This window comes from Mustela putorius, unplaced genomic scaffold (genome assembly GCF_011764305.1).
Source record: "Mustela putorius furo isolate JIRA1106 unplaced genomic scaffold, ASM1176430v1.1 tig00003898_pilon_pilon_pilon, whole genome shotgun sequence".
NCBI lineage: Eukaryota > Metazoa > Chordata > Mammalia > Carnivora > Mustelidae > Mustela > Mustela putorius.
The window spans coordinates 21,750,014-21,768,411 of NW_025422047.1; the positions used below are offsets into that span (position 1 = coordinate 21,750,014).

At 53.4% G+C, this 18,398-nt stretch overlaps 3 protein-coding genes across 8 annotated transcripts; 1 reads left to right on the top strand and 2 right to left on the bottom strand.

The window, feature by feature from the left end:
• Window positions 1-1,168: 1,168 nt before the first annotated feature.
• DHRS1 (dehydrogenase/reductase 1) lies at window positions 1,169-7,581 on the bottom strand. 4 transcript variants are annotated; one of them, XM_004755210.3, is made up of 9 exons: window positions 7,350-7,580; window positions 6,706-6,879; window positions 5,267-5,410; window positions 5,033-5,112; window positions 3,535-3,667; window positions 3,070-3,216; window positions 2,479-2,548; window positions 1,840-1,938; window positions 1,169-1,673 (listed from the first exon to the last, which is right to left on the bottom strand). In XM_004755210.3, exons 2-9 carry the CDS (start codon window positions 6,853-6,855, stop codon window positions 1,537-1,539), a joined length of 960 nt encoding a protein of 319 aa, XP_004755267.1. In that variant the 5' UTR covers window positions 6,856-6,879; window positions 7,350-7,580; the 3' UTR covers window positions 1,169-1,536. The 4 variants fall into 4 exon arrangements, with proteins under 4 accessions (XP_004755267.1, XP_012913062.1, XP_004755268.1 ...); XM_013057608.2 differs by having other exon boundaries at window positions 1,840-1,920; window positions 7,350-7,578; XM_004755211.3 differs by lacking the exon at window positions 7,350-7,580 and adding an exon at window positions 7,144-7,343.
• A 47-nt stretch (window positions 7,582-7,628) lies between these two features.
• On the top strand, window positions 7,629-12,972 carry NOP9 (NOP9 nucleolar protein). 2 transcript variants are annotated; one of them, XM_004755204.3, is made up of 10 exons: window positions 7,629-8,013; window positions 8,225-8,683; window positions 9,621-9,731; window positions 9,971-10,112; window positions 10,205-10,397; window positions 11,031-11,171; window positions 11,530-11,655; window positions 11,812-12,048; window positions 12,250-12,355; window positions 12,694-12,972. In XM_004755204.3, exons 1-10 carry the CDS (start codon window positions 7,632-7,634, stop codon window positions 12,849-12,851), a joined length of 2,055 nt encoding a protein of 684 aa, XP_004755261.2. In that variant the 5' UTR covers window positions 7,629-7,631; the 3' UTR covers window positions 12,852-12,972. The 2 variants fall into 2 exon arrangements, with proteins under 2 accessions (XP_004755261.2, XP_004755263.2); XM_004755206.3 differs by lacking the exon at window positions 11,812-12,048.
• CIDEB (cell death inducing DFFA like effector b) lies at window positions 12,955-18,185 on the bottom strand. Of its 2 annotated transcripts, none has more exons than XM_004755208.3 (6): window positions 18,000-18,185; window positions 15,592-15,705; window positions 15,113-15,257; window positions 14,110-14,259; window positions 13,684-13,874; window positions 12,955-13,529 (listed from the first exon to the last, which is right to left on the bottom strand). In XM_004755208.3, exons 2-6 carry the CDS (start codon window positions 15,630-15,632, stop codon window positions 13,391-13,393), a joined length of 666 nt encoding a protein of 221 aa, XP_004755265.1. In that variant the 5' UTR covers window positions 15,633-15,705; window positions 18,000-18,185; the 3' UTR covers window positions 12,955-13,390. The 2 variants fall into 2 exon arrangements, with proteins under 2 accessions (XP_004755265.1, XP_004755264.2); XM_004755207.3 differs by lacking the exon at window positions 18,000-18,185 and adding an exon at window positions 17,476-17,991.
• Between the last annotated feature and the right edge of the window lie 213 nt (window positions 18,186-18,398).

Consider the following 18,398-nt stretch of genomic DNA (forward strand, 5'->3'; position numbering starts at 1 on the left):
GTAGCATATAGGCAATGCTTCTGCCCCTCACCAACCTTAGGAAATAACAGGAACTGAGAGGGGGTGAGTGAGATGGGGCGAGACAGTGCTGAGGACATCTGATCACTGCGATCTACATGGGGAGCTTGGCCAAAAGGTGGATTTAGGTATATGGCTCTAATCACATGCTAAGCCCGCTCTAAATAAATAAATAAATAGAAGTCCTGATTAGTAGCTTTTCTTGGTTTTTGTGGCATGCATACCATCGCTGAGGCTAAAGTCAAGCCTCAGATGTTGAAGTCACCATGGACTGCAGAGGTAGAAGAGCACAGTCAGTGCTCATGAGACAGGGAGCTGCCCTCGCGCACATTGCTGGCACGAAAAGCGGTGGGTAAGCAGTGCTGTCCCCAGAAGCCACAGGAAGCCCAGTTTCTGCTCAGGCTATGGCAGCTTTGAGAAGCCTTAGCTCTCACTCTGCCTTTTGCAAAGAGGAGACATGGTCTTTGTGCCTCTGATGGACAGTGGCTGTCCCATTACGTTGATGGCCATCTAGGCTGTTGCTAGGCAGGCTCCCTCACAGTGGCCCTGGGCTCCCCTTGGCCACACACCCCAGGTGGCCTTGCCTCAGGCTGGGACAGCTCTCAGAGCAGGCCAGGCAGCGCTACAGGCCTCTTGCTGCCAATTCCTCGGGAAGCAATTCGGGTAGTATTGTCCCGAGAGGAAAGTGTCTGCAGCTCTTCCTTCGCCTCTCGCTACGATATGGACAGTACTTTCCCCCCAAATGCCAGGAAATCATAAAACCAAGGAATCTGCCCTTGGCGCCCTGAGATCAGACCCAGCTAGAAGGCAGCGGGCATCCCTGAGGAGATGGTGGACTGTGGGGGTGGGAAAGGACTGCAAGACAGGGATGTGCCTGCTTCAGGTTGCAAAGGGACCCTGTTCCCCAGGGAGGCGCGGAAACAGGCCTTGTGGCCTGAGATGGGCAGCTCCTCAGGAAAGAGCAGGAACACATCTGGAGGAAAGGGGCTTTGTCCTGGCAAAGGACCTTGGAGTTTTTCTCTCAAGCTCTTAACACTTTGCTGAGCACACAATCAATAGTCAAAACTTGCTGAAAGAGAAATGAGACTTTTTTTTTTTTAAGATTTTATTTATTTATTTGACAGAGAGAGAGATCAATCACAAGTAGGCAGAGAGGCAGGCAGAGAGAGACTGCTAGGCAGAGAGCCCTATGTGGGGCTTGATTCCAGGACCCTGAGATCATGACCTGAGCCGAAGGCAGAGGCTTAACCCATGAGCCATCCAGGCACCCCAAGAAATGAGACTTATTAGTCCCCAGAGTGTTTTCCAATACTAAGGCAAGAAGTAATATGTAGGAGCAGGTACAATTAAGGCATAAAGGAGGATCCATAAAGTCCCCAGGATTCACGCAAGACACACAGAGGAGGCCTTCTCTCCCTAGCAAGGGTATGAGGTAGGCAGGAGGGGCTGCCTTGTCACACCAAGAGGCCCTATCGCGTAGCCGAGGGAGAGCAGAGTTATGACGTCAGGCCAGGAGGTTTAGAACTTGCTAGCGTAGAGGGTCATAATCCACTTAGGCATACGGAGGAAGCCCGGCAAGTAGGAGGCCAGCCAGCCCAGGCTGGAGCCATGGGAGAGGACGGACCTCAAAGACAAATAGTCTTGTACGGGGCGGCCTGTGGACCACAGGAAGAGGAGGAGGGTTAGATCCTCATTTCCCACTCCTTAGACACCTCCGCCTTGGCTGAAACCCTGAGTGGGATGTGAGGGAAGAAGGAACTGGAAGAGAGTGTGGGAGGAGGAGTGAGCAGGCAACAGAGGATGGGAGGCCTGAGCTCTTACCATCCACATCCTGAAGGCTGTAGCGTTGTGCAAGGTCACAAGATGGCAGCACCTTCCCACTCAGGCTCAGGATATTCGGGTCTGTGAGCACAGATACAGCTGAGGAGGCATGGAAGTGACGCAGTGTGACAAGGTTTGGGCCCAATGGGACAGGGCACCACTGAAACAGGCTAAGGTGCCCAGAATTGTTTCGGTTCCTAGGAAGCTTCTTAGACCTCTGGCTCCTGGCTACACTTCCTATAAGCCAGTTCCTGAGGTTCCCAAAACCTCAGACTGGGCTGTTTTGGGTCTCCAGAAGCCAGAGAAAAGAAGGGCCTGTTCCTCTACCGCCTCCTGAGCCAGGACTCAGGACTGGATACCAGCTCCCTGCAGATTCTCCAGGCCTGCCCTCCCTCCCTTCCTTCCTTCCTTTCTTCTTCTTCTTTTTTTTAGGTTTATTTGAGAGAGAGAGAAAGAGAGAGAGAGCACACAGAAGGAGAGGGAGAAACAGTTTCCCCCTGAGCAGGGAGCCCGATGCTGGCTCAATCCCAGGACCCTGGGATCACAACCAGAGCTGAAGGCAGGCACTTAACCGACTGAGCCTCATGAGTGTCCCATCTCCAGCCCCCTCCTTGTTACCACCTGCCCCAACCTCTTTACCTGTTGCCAGAGCCACCACACATTTGCCACTCATTTCGGTGGTCTCCGCGGAGGAGAAATTAGATCTGAGCTGAAACACAGGGGCAGAGAAGGAGAGGGCTAATCTCCAAGAGAACTGCCCACATTTCTTCCCCACTTTCAGCTCCTATTCCAGGAGACACAGGCCCTCATCACTGCACCTGCAGGACTCAGAATCCCGGAAGGTGCTGGAGCAACTCTTCCCTACATCCAGGTGAAGCCTGGACCCACTGCCTCTCCTAAGTGGAAGCATCTTGGGATGCCAACTATGTCTGGACCACCTAGGCTAGTTCAGTGCAGGGGTCAAGAGCATGGGCTTCAGGGCACGAAGCCTTTCCACTTATGATATGCATGACCTTGAGCTAGTTTCTAACATTTTGGTTTTGCCATCTGGAAAATGGAGATAGTATCTCCCTTACAGGATGAAAGGGCATAACGTGTGTCCAGTGCTCAGCCCTGCTCCTGCCACAGTAGGCACCAGGGGATTGGCTGTTGGTGTTACTGTCTTATCACTGGGGATGGAGAGGCTGAGTCCTCTGCCTCCTCTGCCTCCCTCACCCTCCCCTTGCCTACCTCCTTCAACAGGGGGTCGTCAGTATCGTTGTTTTTCATCACCGCCTCCTTCACTAGTTCTGTCTGCACCAACCCTGGCCACAGAGACACGTAGCTGACCCCATGGCGCCGCAGCTCCCGGGCACAGTCCGTAGCCAGCCTGTCGCACTGTAGGACAGAAGGCAGGGTAAGAGCCAGGGCATGGGGCTACATCCCCTTCCTCCCCTGCCTTCCCTGCTTCTGCTGGGGACGCCCAGCCCCCTTACCCTTCCCAGAGCCCTGTCTCAGCTGTCTACCTCCCCAGTGTGCTGCCTATTCTGGCCATGTAGGAGGAGCCCGGGCAGAGGAGCTGTCTATGGAGGGGCATGGGGTGGAGGAGAGGGCCAGTCGGCCTTACTACTCTGACCACTGGGACTTGTAGCTCCTGAGCTAGAGGTACCGTCACAGTCTGAGGCTTCCCTAATCCCCGTGCTATTGGATCCTCACCGCAGCTTTGCCCACGCCATAGGGGACATTGAAGAGATACTGTAGCCCCCCAAGGGAGGAGATGACCACGATGAGCCCCCGGCCAGCTGGAACCATGAGCCGCGCTCCGTACACCGAGCACAAGTAGTGGCCTCTGGGGGGGGGGGCAAGGAAGGAGAAGGAATAAATGATGTCCACCCCTGGCCTGGCTGCAGTAGCCCTGGCAGCTTCCTCTGCCCTCTGGTGGCTATGACAGCTGACAGAAGGCCACATGGGGCAGCCACGGACCTGGGGAATCGGGGGCTAGGGGCCACTTTCTGAGACGAACACTGGTAAAATGAACCACCAATGGATGAGTGTAGAGAAAAAACTTAGTTTTCCACTTTTCTATGTAGGGAAAACCCAGTGTACACATACTTGGTAACCAGAAAAACATTTCATTTGCATGGAAAACAGGTCCCTCCAAGTGGAAACAAAAAGAGAGAATTATAGTTTCAAAAGGAAAGCCCAATGTAAGATAATACAGAGGAAAGGCACGATCAATGTGTACATGAATGTGTGTGTGGGGGTGGTGAAGACATGTTGCTGGGCTTCAAGAAGCTCACCAAATGGCCTTTATTTTGGAAAATTCATCAGGGCTCAGGGGCCAAGGTCTGGACCTCTCTGCCTTATAGGCTCATAACCCTGACTCAAAAAAGATGAGAGAGAGTGTGGAGGGCCTTTCCCTTTGGAGGGCTAAGCATGTGGGCATTGCCAGTACCAGTCTTTGGGTTTTCTTTTCTTGCCTCTTAGCTGACCACCCCTCCCTGTCCTCATCATCTTTCTTCTACCTTGGAAATCACAACTGGATTCTAATCCTGCTTCCCTGGGATTGCCACTAGTAGCTGTGAGTGTTCCTAAATGCCTTAGTCACAGATTTTCAGATAATCTCTTAGTTACTCCCACAGGTGGCTGATCACGCCCACGGAGAGCAGTTTCCAAAAGGGCACCATCGTTCCAATACTAAAAAAAGAGACACAACTGGTGTATCACGCTAGGGGAACTCTGCTTGCTGTGTTTCATCTCGCTCCCATGCCAGAAGTATGTGTAACTCTGACGTGGGAGTGTCCCTGCCTGTGGATCTGGAGTGAAGATATGGAGGCTAAAACAGCAGGCACTCACTCTCAATGACTGTCTCTTGATCTAAAACAAAAGAACTTCTTCCTATAAGCATTTTTGTCAAGATCAACTATAGGTTGTGTGCCTGACTGAGGAAAGGAGGCTCCCTTCTGGGCCATGCATTTGGATGTGCAGAATAAGGCAGGAGAGAGGCCAAGAGAAGTTCAGATGAAATTACTGACAGAAACAAGGTAAAACTCAATGTTCCCAGGTACAGAGCCACCTGGATGGAAATTCTCCAGGGGTATAAAATGAGTGGGACAAGGAGAAGAGATGGGGAGGTCAGAAGGACAAGGAGAGGGCACATAGGAAGAGGTCCAAGCATACCCAGCCCTTGTGGTGGGAGAAAGGGAACACTCACCTGAGTCCAACATTGTTGATATCATCCCAGATGGAGGCAGGGGCTTCCCAGAATGGCTTCTTAATGTTCTTCATAAGTGCCTGGAAGGCACAGGAGATGTGGTGAGTTGGACAATTTGAAGGCAGGAAAGCATGAGGGGCTGGATAATGAAAGGAACGGTGAGTGGGAATGAGCATTCCAGGGTCAGAGGGGGAGGTTAGGAATGTGGAGCTTGAATCTAAGTTTAAAGAGTACTGGGACTCCGGCATAGGCGTTGTTGACCAGCACATCCAGACGCCCTTGCTGTTCCCGATCGACTTGCTCAAACAAGCTTTGCACTTCACTCTCCTGGCTTGAATCACACACCACAGGAACACACTGGCCCCCTCGAGATTGTGCCTGGTGAGGGACAGAGGGGATATGAGTTTATAGTTGCACATGAATGTGTGACATGAGGCAACTCTCTTCAACTCCCAGCTTGGGGGACAGAGAGGGCAAGAGGAGGAATCAAAGCCAGCACTGAGGGAAGCCAATGAGCAATATCGCCCTCTGGTGTCTGTTTGAGGAGCTTCAGGAATGCTAGGTCCTTTTCCTACAGACCCCAAAGTACTGGGATTTCAGGTTTAAAATCTACATTTACTGAGGCCTACCACCGGCAAGGCATTGTACTCTGCTAGTGGAAGGCAAGGCACAAATAAGGCAGGGGGGCTGCTCCTGAGAAAGGAGTATTTCTCGCTCTCTTTTTAAAGATTTTATTTATTTATTTATTTGACAGAGAGAGATCACAAGTAGGCAGAGAAGCAGGGGGCGGGAAGCAGGTTCCCTGCTGAGCAGAGAGCCCAATGTGGGGCTCAATCCCAGGACCCTGGGATCACTACCTGAGCCAAAGGCAGAGGCTTAACCCACTGAGCCACTCAGGTGCCCCGGAGTATTTCTCTTTTTCCTTCTTCTCAGTCATTCCCATCTCTCCTGCTCTGAGCTCCCACCCTTCACCACTCACTTGCAACCCCTACTCAGTCCCCGCTCTCTGACAGTCACCTCACCAGTGCTCCCACCTAGCAACTGAAAAACCAAAACTCTCAGCTATGAACTATTTCTACCTTCCGTTCTATCTTACCTTCCATAAATGTGTCCCAATCCTCCAACTTCACAGGAAGAAAAACACTTTATTCAAGATCAATCCTATTCTCCTGATCCATGCTCTGGGTCCCACCCTCTTACCTCTTTGCTTCCTAACTGCTCGCCCAATCTCCCAGAGCATTCTGAGCCTCTGATTTCCTGCTAAGGCCCTATCTTTTAAAAGTAGAAGTGACATCTCACTAGTCTTGGTTAACCTCAGTGCTTCAGGCAATGTCTGGCAAACCAAATATTTACTTAACCGAAATCCAGTAGAAAAGTCAAGTGAAAGTGCACAGCTCAATAAAGTCTTGCCTAAAATAAAGGAAACCACAGGTCCACAACCCTTCAGTTGCAATTCCTAAAGGTCTTAAACAGAAAGTTTCTTCATAAAACTCAGTGGCAAACTTTGACCTGATCTGAAGTTATTTATCGGCTTTATTTATTCTAATTTGAATAAATATTGACACTGTGTTGAGGGATATTATGGCTTCAGTAAGGGATTAGTGGACAGAGTGATTAATGGGAAGGGCTTCCTCAGTGGTTTCTGCTCCTGTGGTCCCAGGGGAAGCACCCACCTCCTCAGCAGTGGCCCGTAGGGTGTCCATATGGCGGCCAGTGATGTAAACTGTGGCACCTGCTTGGCAGAGTTGCAAGGCGATGCCACGGCCAATACCCCTGGAAGCACCGGTCACCACGCACACTTGGCCTTTCATAGGCGCTGCCATGACTCAGAAGCAAAAGGGGGAAATCTGTGGAAGCGAAGACTTGCTCTAGGGAGGCCTGCAAACTGTGAATGAGCAAGGGTGATCCTGATAGTGGTAGGAGGGAGAGGTAAGATTAGAATCCTTTGAGCAGAGAGAAGTTTCAGAGCGGGATAACAGCGCAGGGTACAGGGCAAGACTGTTAGTCCTTTCTGGGAGGTGAACGAGTTGGCCTTTGCCGCTGGCTAGGAGCCGTCAAGGCACTATATGACCCCAAGGGCTGAGTAGGACTGTCCAGGGCTAGACACCTACCGGGACTCTGAAAGCGGCTGACAAAGTGGGGTTCTGGCGCAGCTGCCCCACACTGCGGGTCCACGCAGGCTGCTGGGCTATCAGGAGCTCTGGGCTCTGGCCTGGCCCTGTCAGGCCTAGCACGGAGGCGCGGCTTCCAGGTCCGGGGTAAGCGCAAACGAAGCCCAGGGACCCTGAGTCCTAAGTAGTGGGAGCTCGCACTCTACCTGCTACTGGTGCGGTCTTGGGAGTCTCGGCGCCGTCTGGCTCGCAGAGTCCTTGGTCTTCGAGAACTTCAGTTCCAGCCGCGGAGGTAGGAAGGGGTGACTGAAACCGAGTCACAGTATGAGGCTGCGGAGCCAGTTTGCGTTCCGGTCGAGGATCAGCTGGGGGCGTGGAGGAGAGGGTGGGTCTGGGCTGATTCTCAGGAGGGACAGGGCTGGACGAACGGAGGCGGGGCGACCTGGGAGCACGCCCACTGCCGCCGGGGAAGGGGCTGTCGCGGGACTATGACGTATACGCGGCTCCCTGAGCGCGACCGCGTTTCTAAACTCCGTGCGCTCCAGTCCCTGCACGCGCCTGGCTGCTTGAGGTCCCCTTTTCGCTGGGAAAGCTTTGGCGGACGGACACTGGCTTTAGCACCCATGGGGCTGGGTCCGCGCTCCCCCAACAAGGCGGGGCGCCGGTTCCCAGCAGGTGGCAAACGAGGGCGCGGGGCCAAGGGATCGGGGCGCCCCCGACCAGGCCGCCAGCGGCCATCCAGTTCGCCTCCGGACGGGAGCTCGGAGCCGGCACTCGATGCGCACTCTCACCTGAGTTCCGAAGCTCTCGGGTATTTCCGCCGGGCGCTGTCCGCGCTGAAAGAAGCTCCCGAGACCGGAGAAGAACGAGGTGGGGAGCAACTGCAGGGTGGGACTAGGAGGGTTTCGTTGGGCATAAATTCCAGGACAGGAAGGGAAATTTTCATGGGTCCCCAGGGCGAAGGGACTTAGTCTCACCTCCCATACCCTCTTTAGCGCCCCCCCCCCTCACTCGGTTAACTGATGGAACATAAACTCTTTTCCTCTCAGTCTCTAAAATATTTCTTTTCTTGTCTATCCAGAACTGATGGTGCACAATGTTTTGAAGGAAGTGGAGGCTCAGGCCCTAGCCTTGGCCACACACAGGACTGGCAGTGAGATTATGCAGGAACTGTTGGGATTCAGTCCCCTGAAACCGCTCTGTCGAGTCTGGGCTGCTTTGCGCTCCAGCTTGCGCTCTGTGGCTTGTCATCGATGCGGGGTGCATGTATTGCAGAGTGCTTTGCTGCAGCTGCCTCGATTGCTGGGGAGCCCGGCACAGGAGGAGGAGGAGGACTTGGAGGAGGAGGAGAATGGCAAGGATGGTCCCTTGGAGACCCTGGAGGAGCTGGTTTTGGGACTAGCCTCTGAAGTGTGTGATGATTTTCCTTTTTACTGTGGAGACATACATGCCAGCTTCGTGGTTAGAACTCTGCTGCAGGTGTTGGGAGGGACTCTTCTGGAGTCTGAGAGAACCAGACACCGTGGCTCTCAGTCACCTGGTAAGTATTACAAGAGAGGAAAGTGGACCTAGAGGAGAGTTTAGGAAGTCCAAAAGGAGAGAGTAAGCAGAGGAGTAATTCCTCATGACTTTGAAGAATTAGCAGAGAAATGAGAACAAAGCTTAACAAACCAAAAATTAGTGTGAACAAAGGCCCAGAGGTGAGGCTGCATCTGTGTGTTTGAGGGACAGCTAGTGGAATGGGGTAATTCATTCAGGCAATGGATGTCAATTTCTTTTTGACCACAACTTATGTAATTTTTTTTTTTTAAACATCACCGAACTGCCTATGTGTATGTATATAGATACTGGACTCAAACCAGAACTTTGAGAAACAATATTATTAATTGATATTTTTCCTCTGGTTTTATTTATTTATTTGATAGAGACGCAGCAAGAGAGGGAACACGAGCAGGGTCAGAGGGAGAGGGAGAAGCAGGCTTCCCGCCAACCAGGGAGCCCATTGCACGGCTCAGTCCTAGGAACCTGGGATCATGACCTGAGTTGAAGGCAGGCAGACACTTAATGACTGAACCACCCAGGCACCCCTTCTCTGTTTTATTTTATTCTGTTTTGTTCCATTGAAAAAGACCTGGTTAAGATCCACTAAAGTGATTTCATGATGCAGTCATAGGCAGTGCCCTACATTTTAAAAAACTCTGGGAAATAAGGTTAGAATTTAAAGGAGGCCTGATTTCTGAACAGCTTGAATTCCTGATTGAGAGTTTGGCCTATCTCTTGTGGACCACTGGAGAGCTGGTTGAAATTTAGAAAAATTAAAACAGAAACATGGTCTCAGTTCAGTCATCCAGATGAGAAGACAGATTCATACATATGCTGCATCTCCAAGCCAAATCTTTGATCACCTATGGACTCATTCTCCCTCCTGTTGGTCCTTTTTGATCCCAGAACTGCACAGGTTTTTGTTCTTCTTTCAGATGCACAAAGGGTCCCGGCTCGGGAATGTAAGCGAACTGATTTTGAGGTCCCTGAAACTTTCTTGAATTGCCTTCAGGACCTGAGCTCTTGCTTCCTGAAGGACATTGCTGGTAAGGAGGCTAAGAGAAGGAGGGTCTAGGACCCATTTTTCTGGAGGTGATTGTCATCATGCAAAGCCCTAACTTAGATCAGTCATATTTCTCTTCGAATCTGATCTGGTTTATATTGCAGACTTTGTATAGAGCCTTTATGTCTATAGTCCCTGGTACCTTACTGTTTGAGGTTTGAGATTGTACACGTTGTCTGGATTTTGGAAGAGCTGTTTTGATTATTTCTGCTCTCTCCATAGTATTTATCACTGACAAGATCTCCAGCTTCTGCCTTCAAGTGGCCTTACAAGTCTTACACCGCAAACTGCCCCAGTTTTGTGCTCATGTCTGCAGTGCTGTGATCAGCTATCTGAGTAGCCGCAACCCCTCAGCAGATGGCAGGTATGCTCAGACTGTGTGAAGTGAATGGAGTGACGCGGGTATTTTAGGTGAAGTAGAGTAAGGCTGCCTGATCACCTTCTCCTTGTCCCTAGCCCCTTGCTGCTATTTCTGCGGGATCAGACAAGCTCCAGACTCCTGGAGCAGGTCCTGCTGGTATTGGAGCCCCTGAGGCTCCAGAGCCTCTTTGAAGATCACTTCCAAGGGCAGCTACAGGCCCTGGCTGCACACCCAATTGCCAACTTCCCTTTGCAGCGTTTACTGGATGCTGTTACTACCCCTGAGCTGGTGAGTTGAGAATGGGGCTGGATCTCTTTCTGTACCCTGTTGTTTCTGCTAGTTCTTGTTCATTGGGCTTTATTTTATCGTGTGCCTACCTCGGTGTCTCTGACTGTGTGCTGGCCGTTCCCTTGGAAAGGTTATTCCTGGGGTTTTCTCAGAGCTTAGGACAAAAGTACCTTCTTCCCAGAAAGGATTTGCGTTAGCTTCTCAAGTGCCTGGCAGGAGACTGGCTTAATCCAGATTTGCAGCTTGAGGTTCCATGGTCCATTCAGACCCTGGCTACTTAGCGACAGATCTGTATGAGTGCTGGAGCTGTGGCCACAGCTTCTTTTTGCTTTTGCTGCTTAGCACCAATGCATGCTTGCCTGTGACCTCATGGGTTGGGGTTGGAATAAGAAGGGCATATTTAATTCCACTATTCTCTTATCTGAGAGGGTGGCTATTTAAAGTACCCTGCTCCCCCCAAGTGAGGGGGTACCTCGAAGACTGCATCCTGGTCCTGGACTTTGTGTGACCAAACCAAAATGCTGCTATTGGCAATGTTTATCTAATGTTTTTAGTTTTCAGTAGGATTTCTCTGAATAACTTAGTCCACTGGTACAAAATGCCAAATATTCTTCTTTCTGTGTCTCTCCTCAGCTGTCACCTGTGTTTGAGGAGCTGAGCCCTGCCCTGGAAGCTGTGCTGGCTCAAGGTCACCCAGGGGTGGTCATTGCCCTTGTGGGGGCCTGTCGCAGAGTTGGGGCCCACCAAGCCCAGGTCCTGCAGCTGTTGCTGGAGGTGATGTTACTCCCCACCTGTTTATGCCCTCCATTCAAATTCTTATCTTTGGTGGTTGTATCGCTGGTCTCAGAAGGTCTCATTCCTGAGGAGTTCACAGATATGGAGCAAAATGAAGCCAAACCCATCTCATAGCCATGGCATGAAAATTGTCTCCTAGGACTAAGCAACTTAAAGACTAAATGTTTGTTCAGCCTTGTCATGTGCATAGAGGCTGGGGATACAGCAAGGCAGATGAGATCCTGCCCTTTCCCACAGTTTATACTCCTACGTCTCTTGAATGCTTTCCCCTGTCTACAGAGTCGGGGTTAGGGATGGAGTTGTTCTCAGATTCATCATGTTTTGTCTTCCCCTCTAGGCCTTCCACTGTGCAGAGCCCTCTTCCCGGCAAGTGGCCTGTGTGCCTCTCTTCGCCACTCTGATGGCTTATGAGGTGTACTATGGACTGCTGGAGGAGGAGGGGGCGGTGCCTGCAGAGCACCAGGTGAGGTAGGAGCGGGGCCAAGCCAGTGACTAACTGGGGGCCAGGGTTTAAAAAGTCCTTCACCCTTGTGGTGAGGGTGTTGAGGTCTCTGGCTTCATCCAGGCAGAGATGGCAGTTCAGTGGCTGTCTCCTAATGCCCTCTCTCTGTCCTTCCAGGTGGACGTGGCCACAGCCAGGGCCCTGGGGGACGTGACAGTCCTGGGGTCCCTCCTGCTCCAGCATCTGTTGCATTTCTCTAGTCCTGGTATCATACTTCAAAGTCTGTGTGCCTTGACGGGACCACAGCTTCTGACTCTAGCCCAGAGCCCTGCTGGCTCACACGTGCTTGATGCTGTCTTGAGCAGCCCCTCTGTGACACGCAAGCAGCGCCGCCGTGTGCTGAAGACCCTAAAGGTTCTGTGCCCCCACCAGCATCCATTTATGAGAACATGAGCTTGCCCCAGTACTGCCCTTCAGAGTCAGAGAGAGAATATGTAGTTCTCAGATTCTCTTGACTCTACCTGTAGACTTCGGAAACTTCACTTCCCCCTTGCCCTCCCCAGCACACCTTTGTGGACTGCCCTAAGGGGACCTACCTTGCTTGTCTCACTGCAGGGACAATATGTGGCTCTGGCCTGTAGTCGCCATGGCAGCCGTGTACTAGATGCCATCTGGAGTGGAGCAGCTTTGGGAGCCCGGAAGGAAATTGCTACTGAGCTGGGTGAGTACTGGCCCCTTTCTCTGACCTTTCCAAACTTTCTTACTTCAGATGGCTGGGTAGCTAGAGAAGGGACTTAAATTTAGCAAAGACTTTATTTCTAAAGGGTGATGATGGCCATGAGTTCTTAGCAGTTTGCTCTCCTCCCCTTCTCCTCTGTTGATTATGCAGCCCTGTGCACCCATGCCTCCCCTGGCTTCTCTTTAGAGAGTGAGATATTAGTTATCCTGAGACCATCCCAGGGCCTAGGAAACGTGGAGGGGCCTTCACTCAGGGAGAGTCCCTTTGAGCATGGTGGGTGATGGCATGACGATACTGAACACGAGTGGTTCCATTTGCAGGTGAGCGGAACCAGGAGCTGATGAGAGACCCTTTTGGCCACCATGTGGCTCGAAATGTAGCCCTGACTACTTTCCTGAAGCGCCGAGAGGCTTGGGAACAGCAGCAGGGGGCAGTGGCCAAGCGGAGGCGGGCTTTGAACTCAATACTTGAAGACTGAGGCCTTTGGATATCGGACTGAGTGGTAATGGGGGAGTGGTAAAGGGCATATCTGTCCTGTCCCCTTTGTAGTTTAAGTTGGAGTCAAAAGCCTTTATAATAAATACTTTTTTATATTTTTATTGGAACTGTTTTGTTATTTGGGAAAGAAGGGTATAAAGAAATCAAGGCCTCAGAGGCAGAGAGAGCTGAATTCAGTGCATTGGGAAGCTGAGGGGCAGGAGGAGGTGCAAAGAATCGAGATGTAGCAATGATCAAGGTGGAATCGAAATGCATGCCGATGGGCCTTTGGTCCTTCAGGGTAAGTGGGAGGCCTGAAAGATGGCTAGGAAGGAAAGAGCATTCTTCAGGACAGGGTATAGGCTAGGACTAGAAGGCCTTAACAATGGTATGCCATAACAATGGGCTTAGAAGACAGCGGGGAAATCAGGTGAGTCATCTCATCTGCACTGTCCTCACATCTCCAAAGCCAATGCTGTCACAGTCCTCACAGTGTGTCTCTTGGAACGAGTCTAGGGGTAGAAAGCTCAGAGCCTCTTCTCAATAGGGATGGAGGCGACCCTGCCGCTGCCAGTGCCACTGCTCTGTCCCTTCTACTACATGGCGGAGGCTGGAGGCAATTCCCAGCAGCATATGGCCTAGGCCTTGCAGCAGTGCAGAGGTCCAACGGAGGAGCTCCCTGAAGGGCAGAGACAAGATGGAGTCAGATGGGTGGGAGGAGGCCATCGAGGGGGTTTTCCACGAGGGAGAGCTAATGGGGTAGGTGAGTGCAGAAGGAATTAGGGGGCTGCAACTGTAGGGGGATGGGGAGACATGACCTGTTGGTCTCTGACCTGAGTACTTTCTTTGGGCCGAGTCCTTGAAAGTCACAGCTCATGGAGTAGAGCCCATAGAATGTAGCTTTGATATTGAGGCTGCCAAAGAGGTCTCGAGGGTTTTGCTTGTATACGTCGAAGGTGATGCGGGCGATGTCCTTGCTGTGCTTGGGCTTCTCCCGGCCCAGGCCATATGACCGCATCCCACTCTGTAGGGCACCTCCATCAGTGCAATGCACCCCCCACACAGGGAGCCACCACTATGCCCCAGCAGCACTGGGTCAGACCCACCCTTGCCTGGACTGTTTGTCCCCTATAAGGGGTCGTTGGCAAACTCCTTGCCTCTCCCAGTGCCTCTGCCCAAGATCATGGTTGGGCTAGAGAAGCTAGGAGAGAGCCAGAAAGGACTGGTGGCCAACAACAGCCCCACTGTGGGCTTCTCACCCTGCTGGGGCTCCAGTTCTGCCCACACTCCAGCACCATCAGGCATGTGTCATCCTCTAAAAGCTGGAAGAAGTCTTCACTCTCCACAGCGGTCCCATCCTCCTCCAGCACCAGTGTTAGCATCCCGCTCAGGAGCAGGGCCTCCAATGCCTGCCCGGCCACCGGAAGCAGGAGGGAAAGGGCAGAGCTTAGTCATGCCCTTCCCCCTCCAGCGACCCTGCATCCATTGGTTGGTCCTAGATACTGGCTGATATGCCAACTCTACTTCTGGGAAAACTGCTATCCCTTCAAATGTCTCCCACGCTCAGTGTTCTCGGTGTTGCTGGTGGGCCCTCACTAAGGGTTGACTTCTTTTCCTAATTGTTCCTATGTCATTCTCCACGCCATTGTCTTCTCCTGCTCCTCCCCTCTGAGCCACTCCTACTGGCTTGGAATTGAGAAAGCTCGCTTGCTTCTGTTGAGGTCCATCCTTCGGTCTTATCTCCAGTGTCCTACCTCACTGTCCCGAACCCCTCAGAGAGTCCTCCAGAGCTGTTTTCAATAATAATGACCTTTAACCTTTTTGAGTCTTAGTGTCACACATCTATGTAGCACTTTACATACATTGTCCTCTTTGACTCCTTTCAGTAACTCTCTAGAAGGAAGGTGTATCCTTATTTCCTTTTTGTAGATGAAGAAACTGAAGTTTTGATAGATTGAACAACTTCCTACAGTTTGACATTAGCAAACCAGCCAGTCCTGATGGAATCACAAATCAGTGATTTGGCATACAAATCACTCCACACTGACTTCTGAATGCCCTCCCTTTCTACTCCTTCCTCTACCCCCTGGAAAAGAAATGAATTGATCCAAGTACAGCATTGGTCATTGGGCTGACCCTCTCCCCCCACCCCCTTTTAGTCCTCAGAGGGAGGGGCAGCCTTTCTGCTCACTCCAAGTTCTTACTCTTCTCTAGCCCTCTGGCTGCCGCTGCAATACAAACTTCGCGATTTGGCTCACTTACCTTGTCTAGCAGCTCCTGGCGGGTGGCAGCTGTTAGACCTTTCCGCGTGGTCCGCTTGTGATCACAGACTCGGAAAGGTCGCTGGGGTGGTGAAGCTGAAGTCCAGACTTTCCGGCCAAACTCAGAGCCCATACTGGATACCGACCTGGTAGTTGGGAAGAAAGGTCTAGAACGAGGAGTTGGGTGACTGCAGTGGGGATGATTGAGGGTGGGAGAGAGCCAGAAAGGACTGGTGGCCAACACCAGTTAGGGAGGGATCTAGGTTTGGAGATCAGAGCAGCCTAGGGAGAGAGGGAGAGACCATGGAGTGGGGGTGGTGAGTGGTGGTTCCATAGCTGGACAAGCCCGCTGTGGAAAGTGGTGGGGAGGGGAGACGGGAAGGGGTACATGAGTCTCTGAGTCTCCTAGGGGCTGAATGGAATTTGGTTGCCAAGCACTATCCTCAGAATTGGAGGGTAGAGAGGAGGGTTAGAAATCACCTGAGCAGGCCACTGGGGTTCAGGGCTGAGAGGTACTCCATGGTGGAGGGAAGGAGCAGGAGTGTTGCCTCTCCCAGTGACTTCTGGGCTCCGTGGTTCTTTGCTGTGCTGGGGCTGAAGTGGTGGTGTTTTCTGTTAGATCTCAGTCCCAGTGAGATGGAGGATGAGTCACCCCAGACTCTGGCCTCCCCCGCTAGGCCAGTAATAAGGGCAAAGTCTAAGGGGAGGGAAAGGGGAGGGAGAAAAGAAGGAGGTTCCTGGCGTTCCTCATGGAGGAGGGATTGAGGTCCAGAGTTCCCTGCAAAAGTCACTGAAGCTTGTGTGTGTGTGTGTGTGTGTGTGTGTGTGTGTGTGTGTGTGTTGGCAGCGTGTGCTGAGGATAAATGGGAATGATGTAAGAGGACAGGAAATGATCTCTGGTCTTTTTCTTTCTATGGAGAGAATTTCTAGGGATTGTCTGGCTCCCAGCCCTCAGTGGTGTTCTGTGATTTGTGCTGGACTTGCTGCCACCTACTGTGAGAGCCACAAACTGCAGCTTTGTTGGAAAAGGGAGGCCCGGCTGAGGGTGGGATGGTGGGCAGGGCTTGGGCACTGGTGTCCTGGCTCCTTGGGAGGCCCCAGTTCCAGCTGTTGACTGGGCAGGTATCTTCCCCCTTACTTCCATTTTTATCAGTGTACCAGGTCCGCCTGAATTTTCTGCATTTCCAGGCTTTGCCTGACCTCTTCACCCAGAGAAGTTTCTTGTCGGCATGGTTCTACCAATGCACCATTTCTTTTCTTCCTAGCTTGTATCCTGGTGGAACCTGGTAGCAGGGTGTCTTGGAGGTTGTATGTTGTGATTCCTCAAGGAGGTTATAAGCCCCTCCATGAGTCCTCCAGAACTCAGCACCATGACTGGAAGTTGTCACTGATAGCCCAGTGAGAGACCCTGGTGGGGGCTGGGGGAGGACAGGAGCAGGGCCTGAGGTTAGAGATGAGAGGAGTAGGTAGGAAACTGAGGAAAAACGAGGGCTCAGCAGGATCAGAAGTCTGGAAATGGGCCAAGACAGAGCAGCCAGGGGAATGAGTAATCTGGGTCACCTTTTCTGCTAAGTGCAGGCCCGGGAAGGCTGAGAGCATGTAACAGGCGGGCAGCAGGACTGGGACAACTGGGGCCAGAAGTGGGGGAGGAATGAATGCAGAGGCAGGACCCCAACTCAGGACTCAGCAGTGTCCCTACTCACCTACATGATCTGGGAACCTAATCTGTACCCTGCAGCTTATCCTGTTTCCTAGGGAGGCGGACTCTCACACGCCTGGACGTGTTAGTGATGGGAAAGAGGAGAGTGCCGGAGGGGCCCCAGTGAAAGGCCGGAGAAGAGCTCCACCTTGTCCCTCCCCATTCTCATCTCACAGGGCAAACCTGACAGGCGTCGGACAGGAGCAGGCACATCACCCACTGTGGCTGTGGCTTTCAGCTTCCCCAGGCTCCTCATGTGCCCAGGATCCTACTAGCTCCCGACTGGGTAAGTCGATCTGCTCATGCACTTGGGACTTCCCACCACTCACCTTCGCTGAGGTAGAAGGAATGGGGCTGGGCAAAGGAGGGCCCAGCTACAAGGGTGGAGGTGGAGGTAGTGAGAGCCCGGGAATCAGACTGGGAGGTGGGGGGTGGTCAGCAGACTGACAGCAGGGATTTGGGTCCCAAGAAGCAGTGTTTGAACTGGGCCTAGGGTCCACCTGGAAGTAAAGTCAAGGCTCCTAGACGGAAGACAGGGAGGGCGGGGGAGACACAGTCCCTTCTCCCCTGGCAGAAGGAGCCTTTGCCCCACCCCCTCAATGCCTTCTATGGCCCTTTCCGTGCCCACCCCCCCAGGCGTGGAAGAATGCTGGCCTGTTACCGACCCCCAGGGAACGAGACACTGCTGAGCTGGAAGGCCTCGAGGGTCACGGGCACGGCCCTCCTGCTGCTGGCGGCGCTGCTGGGGCTGCCCGGCAACGGCTTCGTCGTGTGGAGCTTGGTGGGCTGGCGGCCCGCACGGGGGCGACCGCTGGCGGCCACGCTCGTGCTGCACCTGGCGCTGGCCGACGGCGCGGTGCTGCTGCTCACGCCTCTCTTCGTGGCCTTCCTGGCGGGCCAGGCGTGGCCGCTGGGCCAGGCGGGCTGCAAGGCGGTGTACTACGCGTGCGCGCTCAGCATGTACGCCAGCGTGCTGCTCACCAGCCTGCTCAGCCTGCAACGCTGCCTGGCCGTCACCCGGCCGTTCCTGGCGCCCCGGCTGCGCAGCCCAGCCCTGGCCCGCCGCCTGCTCCTGGCCGTCTGGCTGGCCGCGCTGCTGCTCGCCGCGCCGGCCGCCGTCTACCGCCACCTGTGGGGAGACCGCGTGTGCCAGCTGTGCCACCCGTCGCCGGCCCATGCCGCCGCCCACCTGAGCCTGGAGACGCTCACAGCCTTCGTGCTCCCCTTCGGGCTGGTGCTCGGTTGCTACGGCCTGACGCTGGCGCGGCTGCGGGGCGCCCGCTGGGGCGCTGGGCAGCATGGGACTCGGGTGGGCCGGCTGGTCGGCGCCATAGTGCTCGCCTTCGGCTTGCTGTGGGCCCCTTACCATGCCGTCAACCTCCTGCAGGTGGCGGCCGCGCTGGCTCCGCCCGGCGGGGCCCTTGCGAGACTGGGCGGGGCGGGCCAGGCGGCGCGAGCCGGGACTACCGCTCTGGCCTTCTTCAGTTCCAGCATCAACCCTGTGCTCTACGTCTTCACCGCCGGGGATCTGCTGCCCCGGGCCGGCCCCCGCTTCCTCACGCGGCTCTTTGAGGGCTCGGGAGAGGCT

What these genes read in the sequence shown, in the direction of transcription:
- NOP9 (XM_004755204.3), top strand. Translation starts at nt 7,632, where the DNA reads ATGACGTATACGCGGCTCCCTGAGCGCGACCGCGTTTCTAAACTCCGT. An exon ending in CTTCCTGAAGGACATTGCTG is followed by an intron (nt 9,732 to 9,970) that starts GTAAGGAGGCTA and finishes CTCTCTCCATAG; the next exon opens with TATTTATCACTGACAAGATC. An exon ending in CGGTGCCTGCAGAGCACCAG is followed by an intron (nt 11,656 to 11,811) that starts GTGAGGTAGGAG and finishes CTGTCCTTCCAG; the next exon opens with GTGGACGTGGCCACAGCCAG.
- DHRS1 (XM_004755210.3), bottom strand. Translation starts at nt 6,855, where the DNA reads ATGGCAGCGCCTATGAAAGGCCAAGTGTGCGTGGTGACCGGTGCTTCC. An exon ending in TGTGGTGGCTCTGGCAACAG is followed by an intron (nt 1,939 to 2,478) that starts GTAAAGAGGTTG and finishes ATGCCTCCTCAG; the next exon opens with CTGTATCTGTGCTCACAGAC. An exon ending in CAGCCTTCAGGATGTGGATG is followed by an intron (nt 1,674 to 1,839) that starts GTAAGAGCTCAG and finishes TGTGGTCCACAG; the next exon opens with GCCGCCCCGTACAAGACTAT.
- CIDEB (XM_004755207.3), bottom strand. Translation starts at nt 17,987, where the DNA reads ATGGGCCGGCGACGGGTGGCACAGCTGGCACACGCGGTCTCCCCACAG. An exon ending in CAGTGTCTCGTTCCCTGGGG is followed by an intron (nt 15,706 to 17,475) that starts GTCGGTAACAGG and finishes CCACCACTTCAG; the next exon opens with CCCCAGCACAGCAAAGAACC. An exon ending in GGCCCAAAGAAAGTACTCAG is followed by an intron (nt 13,530 to 13,683) that starts GTCAGAGACCAA and finishes TCTGCCCTTCAG; the next exon opens with GGAGCTCCTCCGTTGGACCT.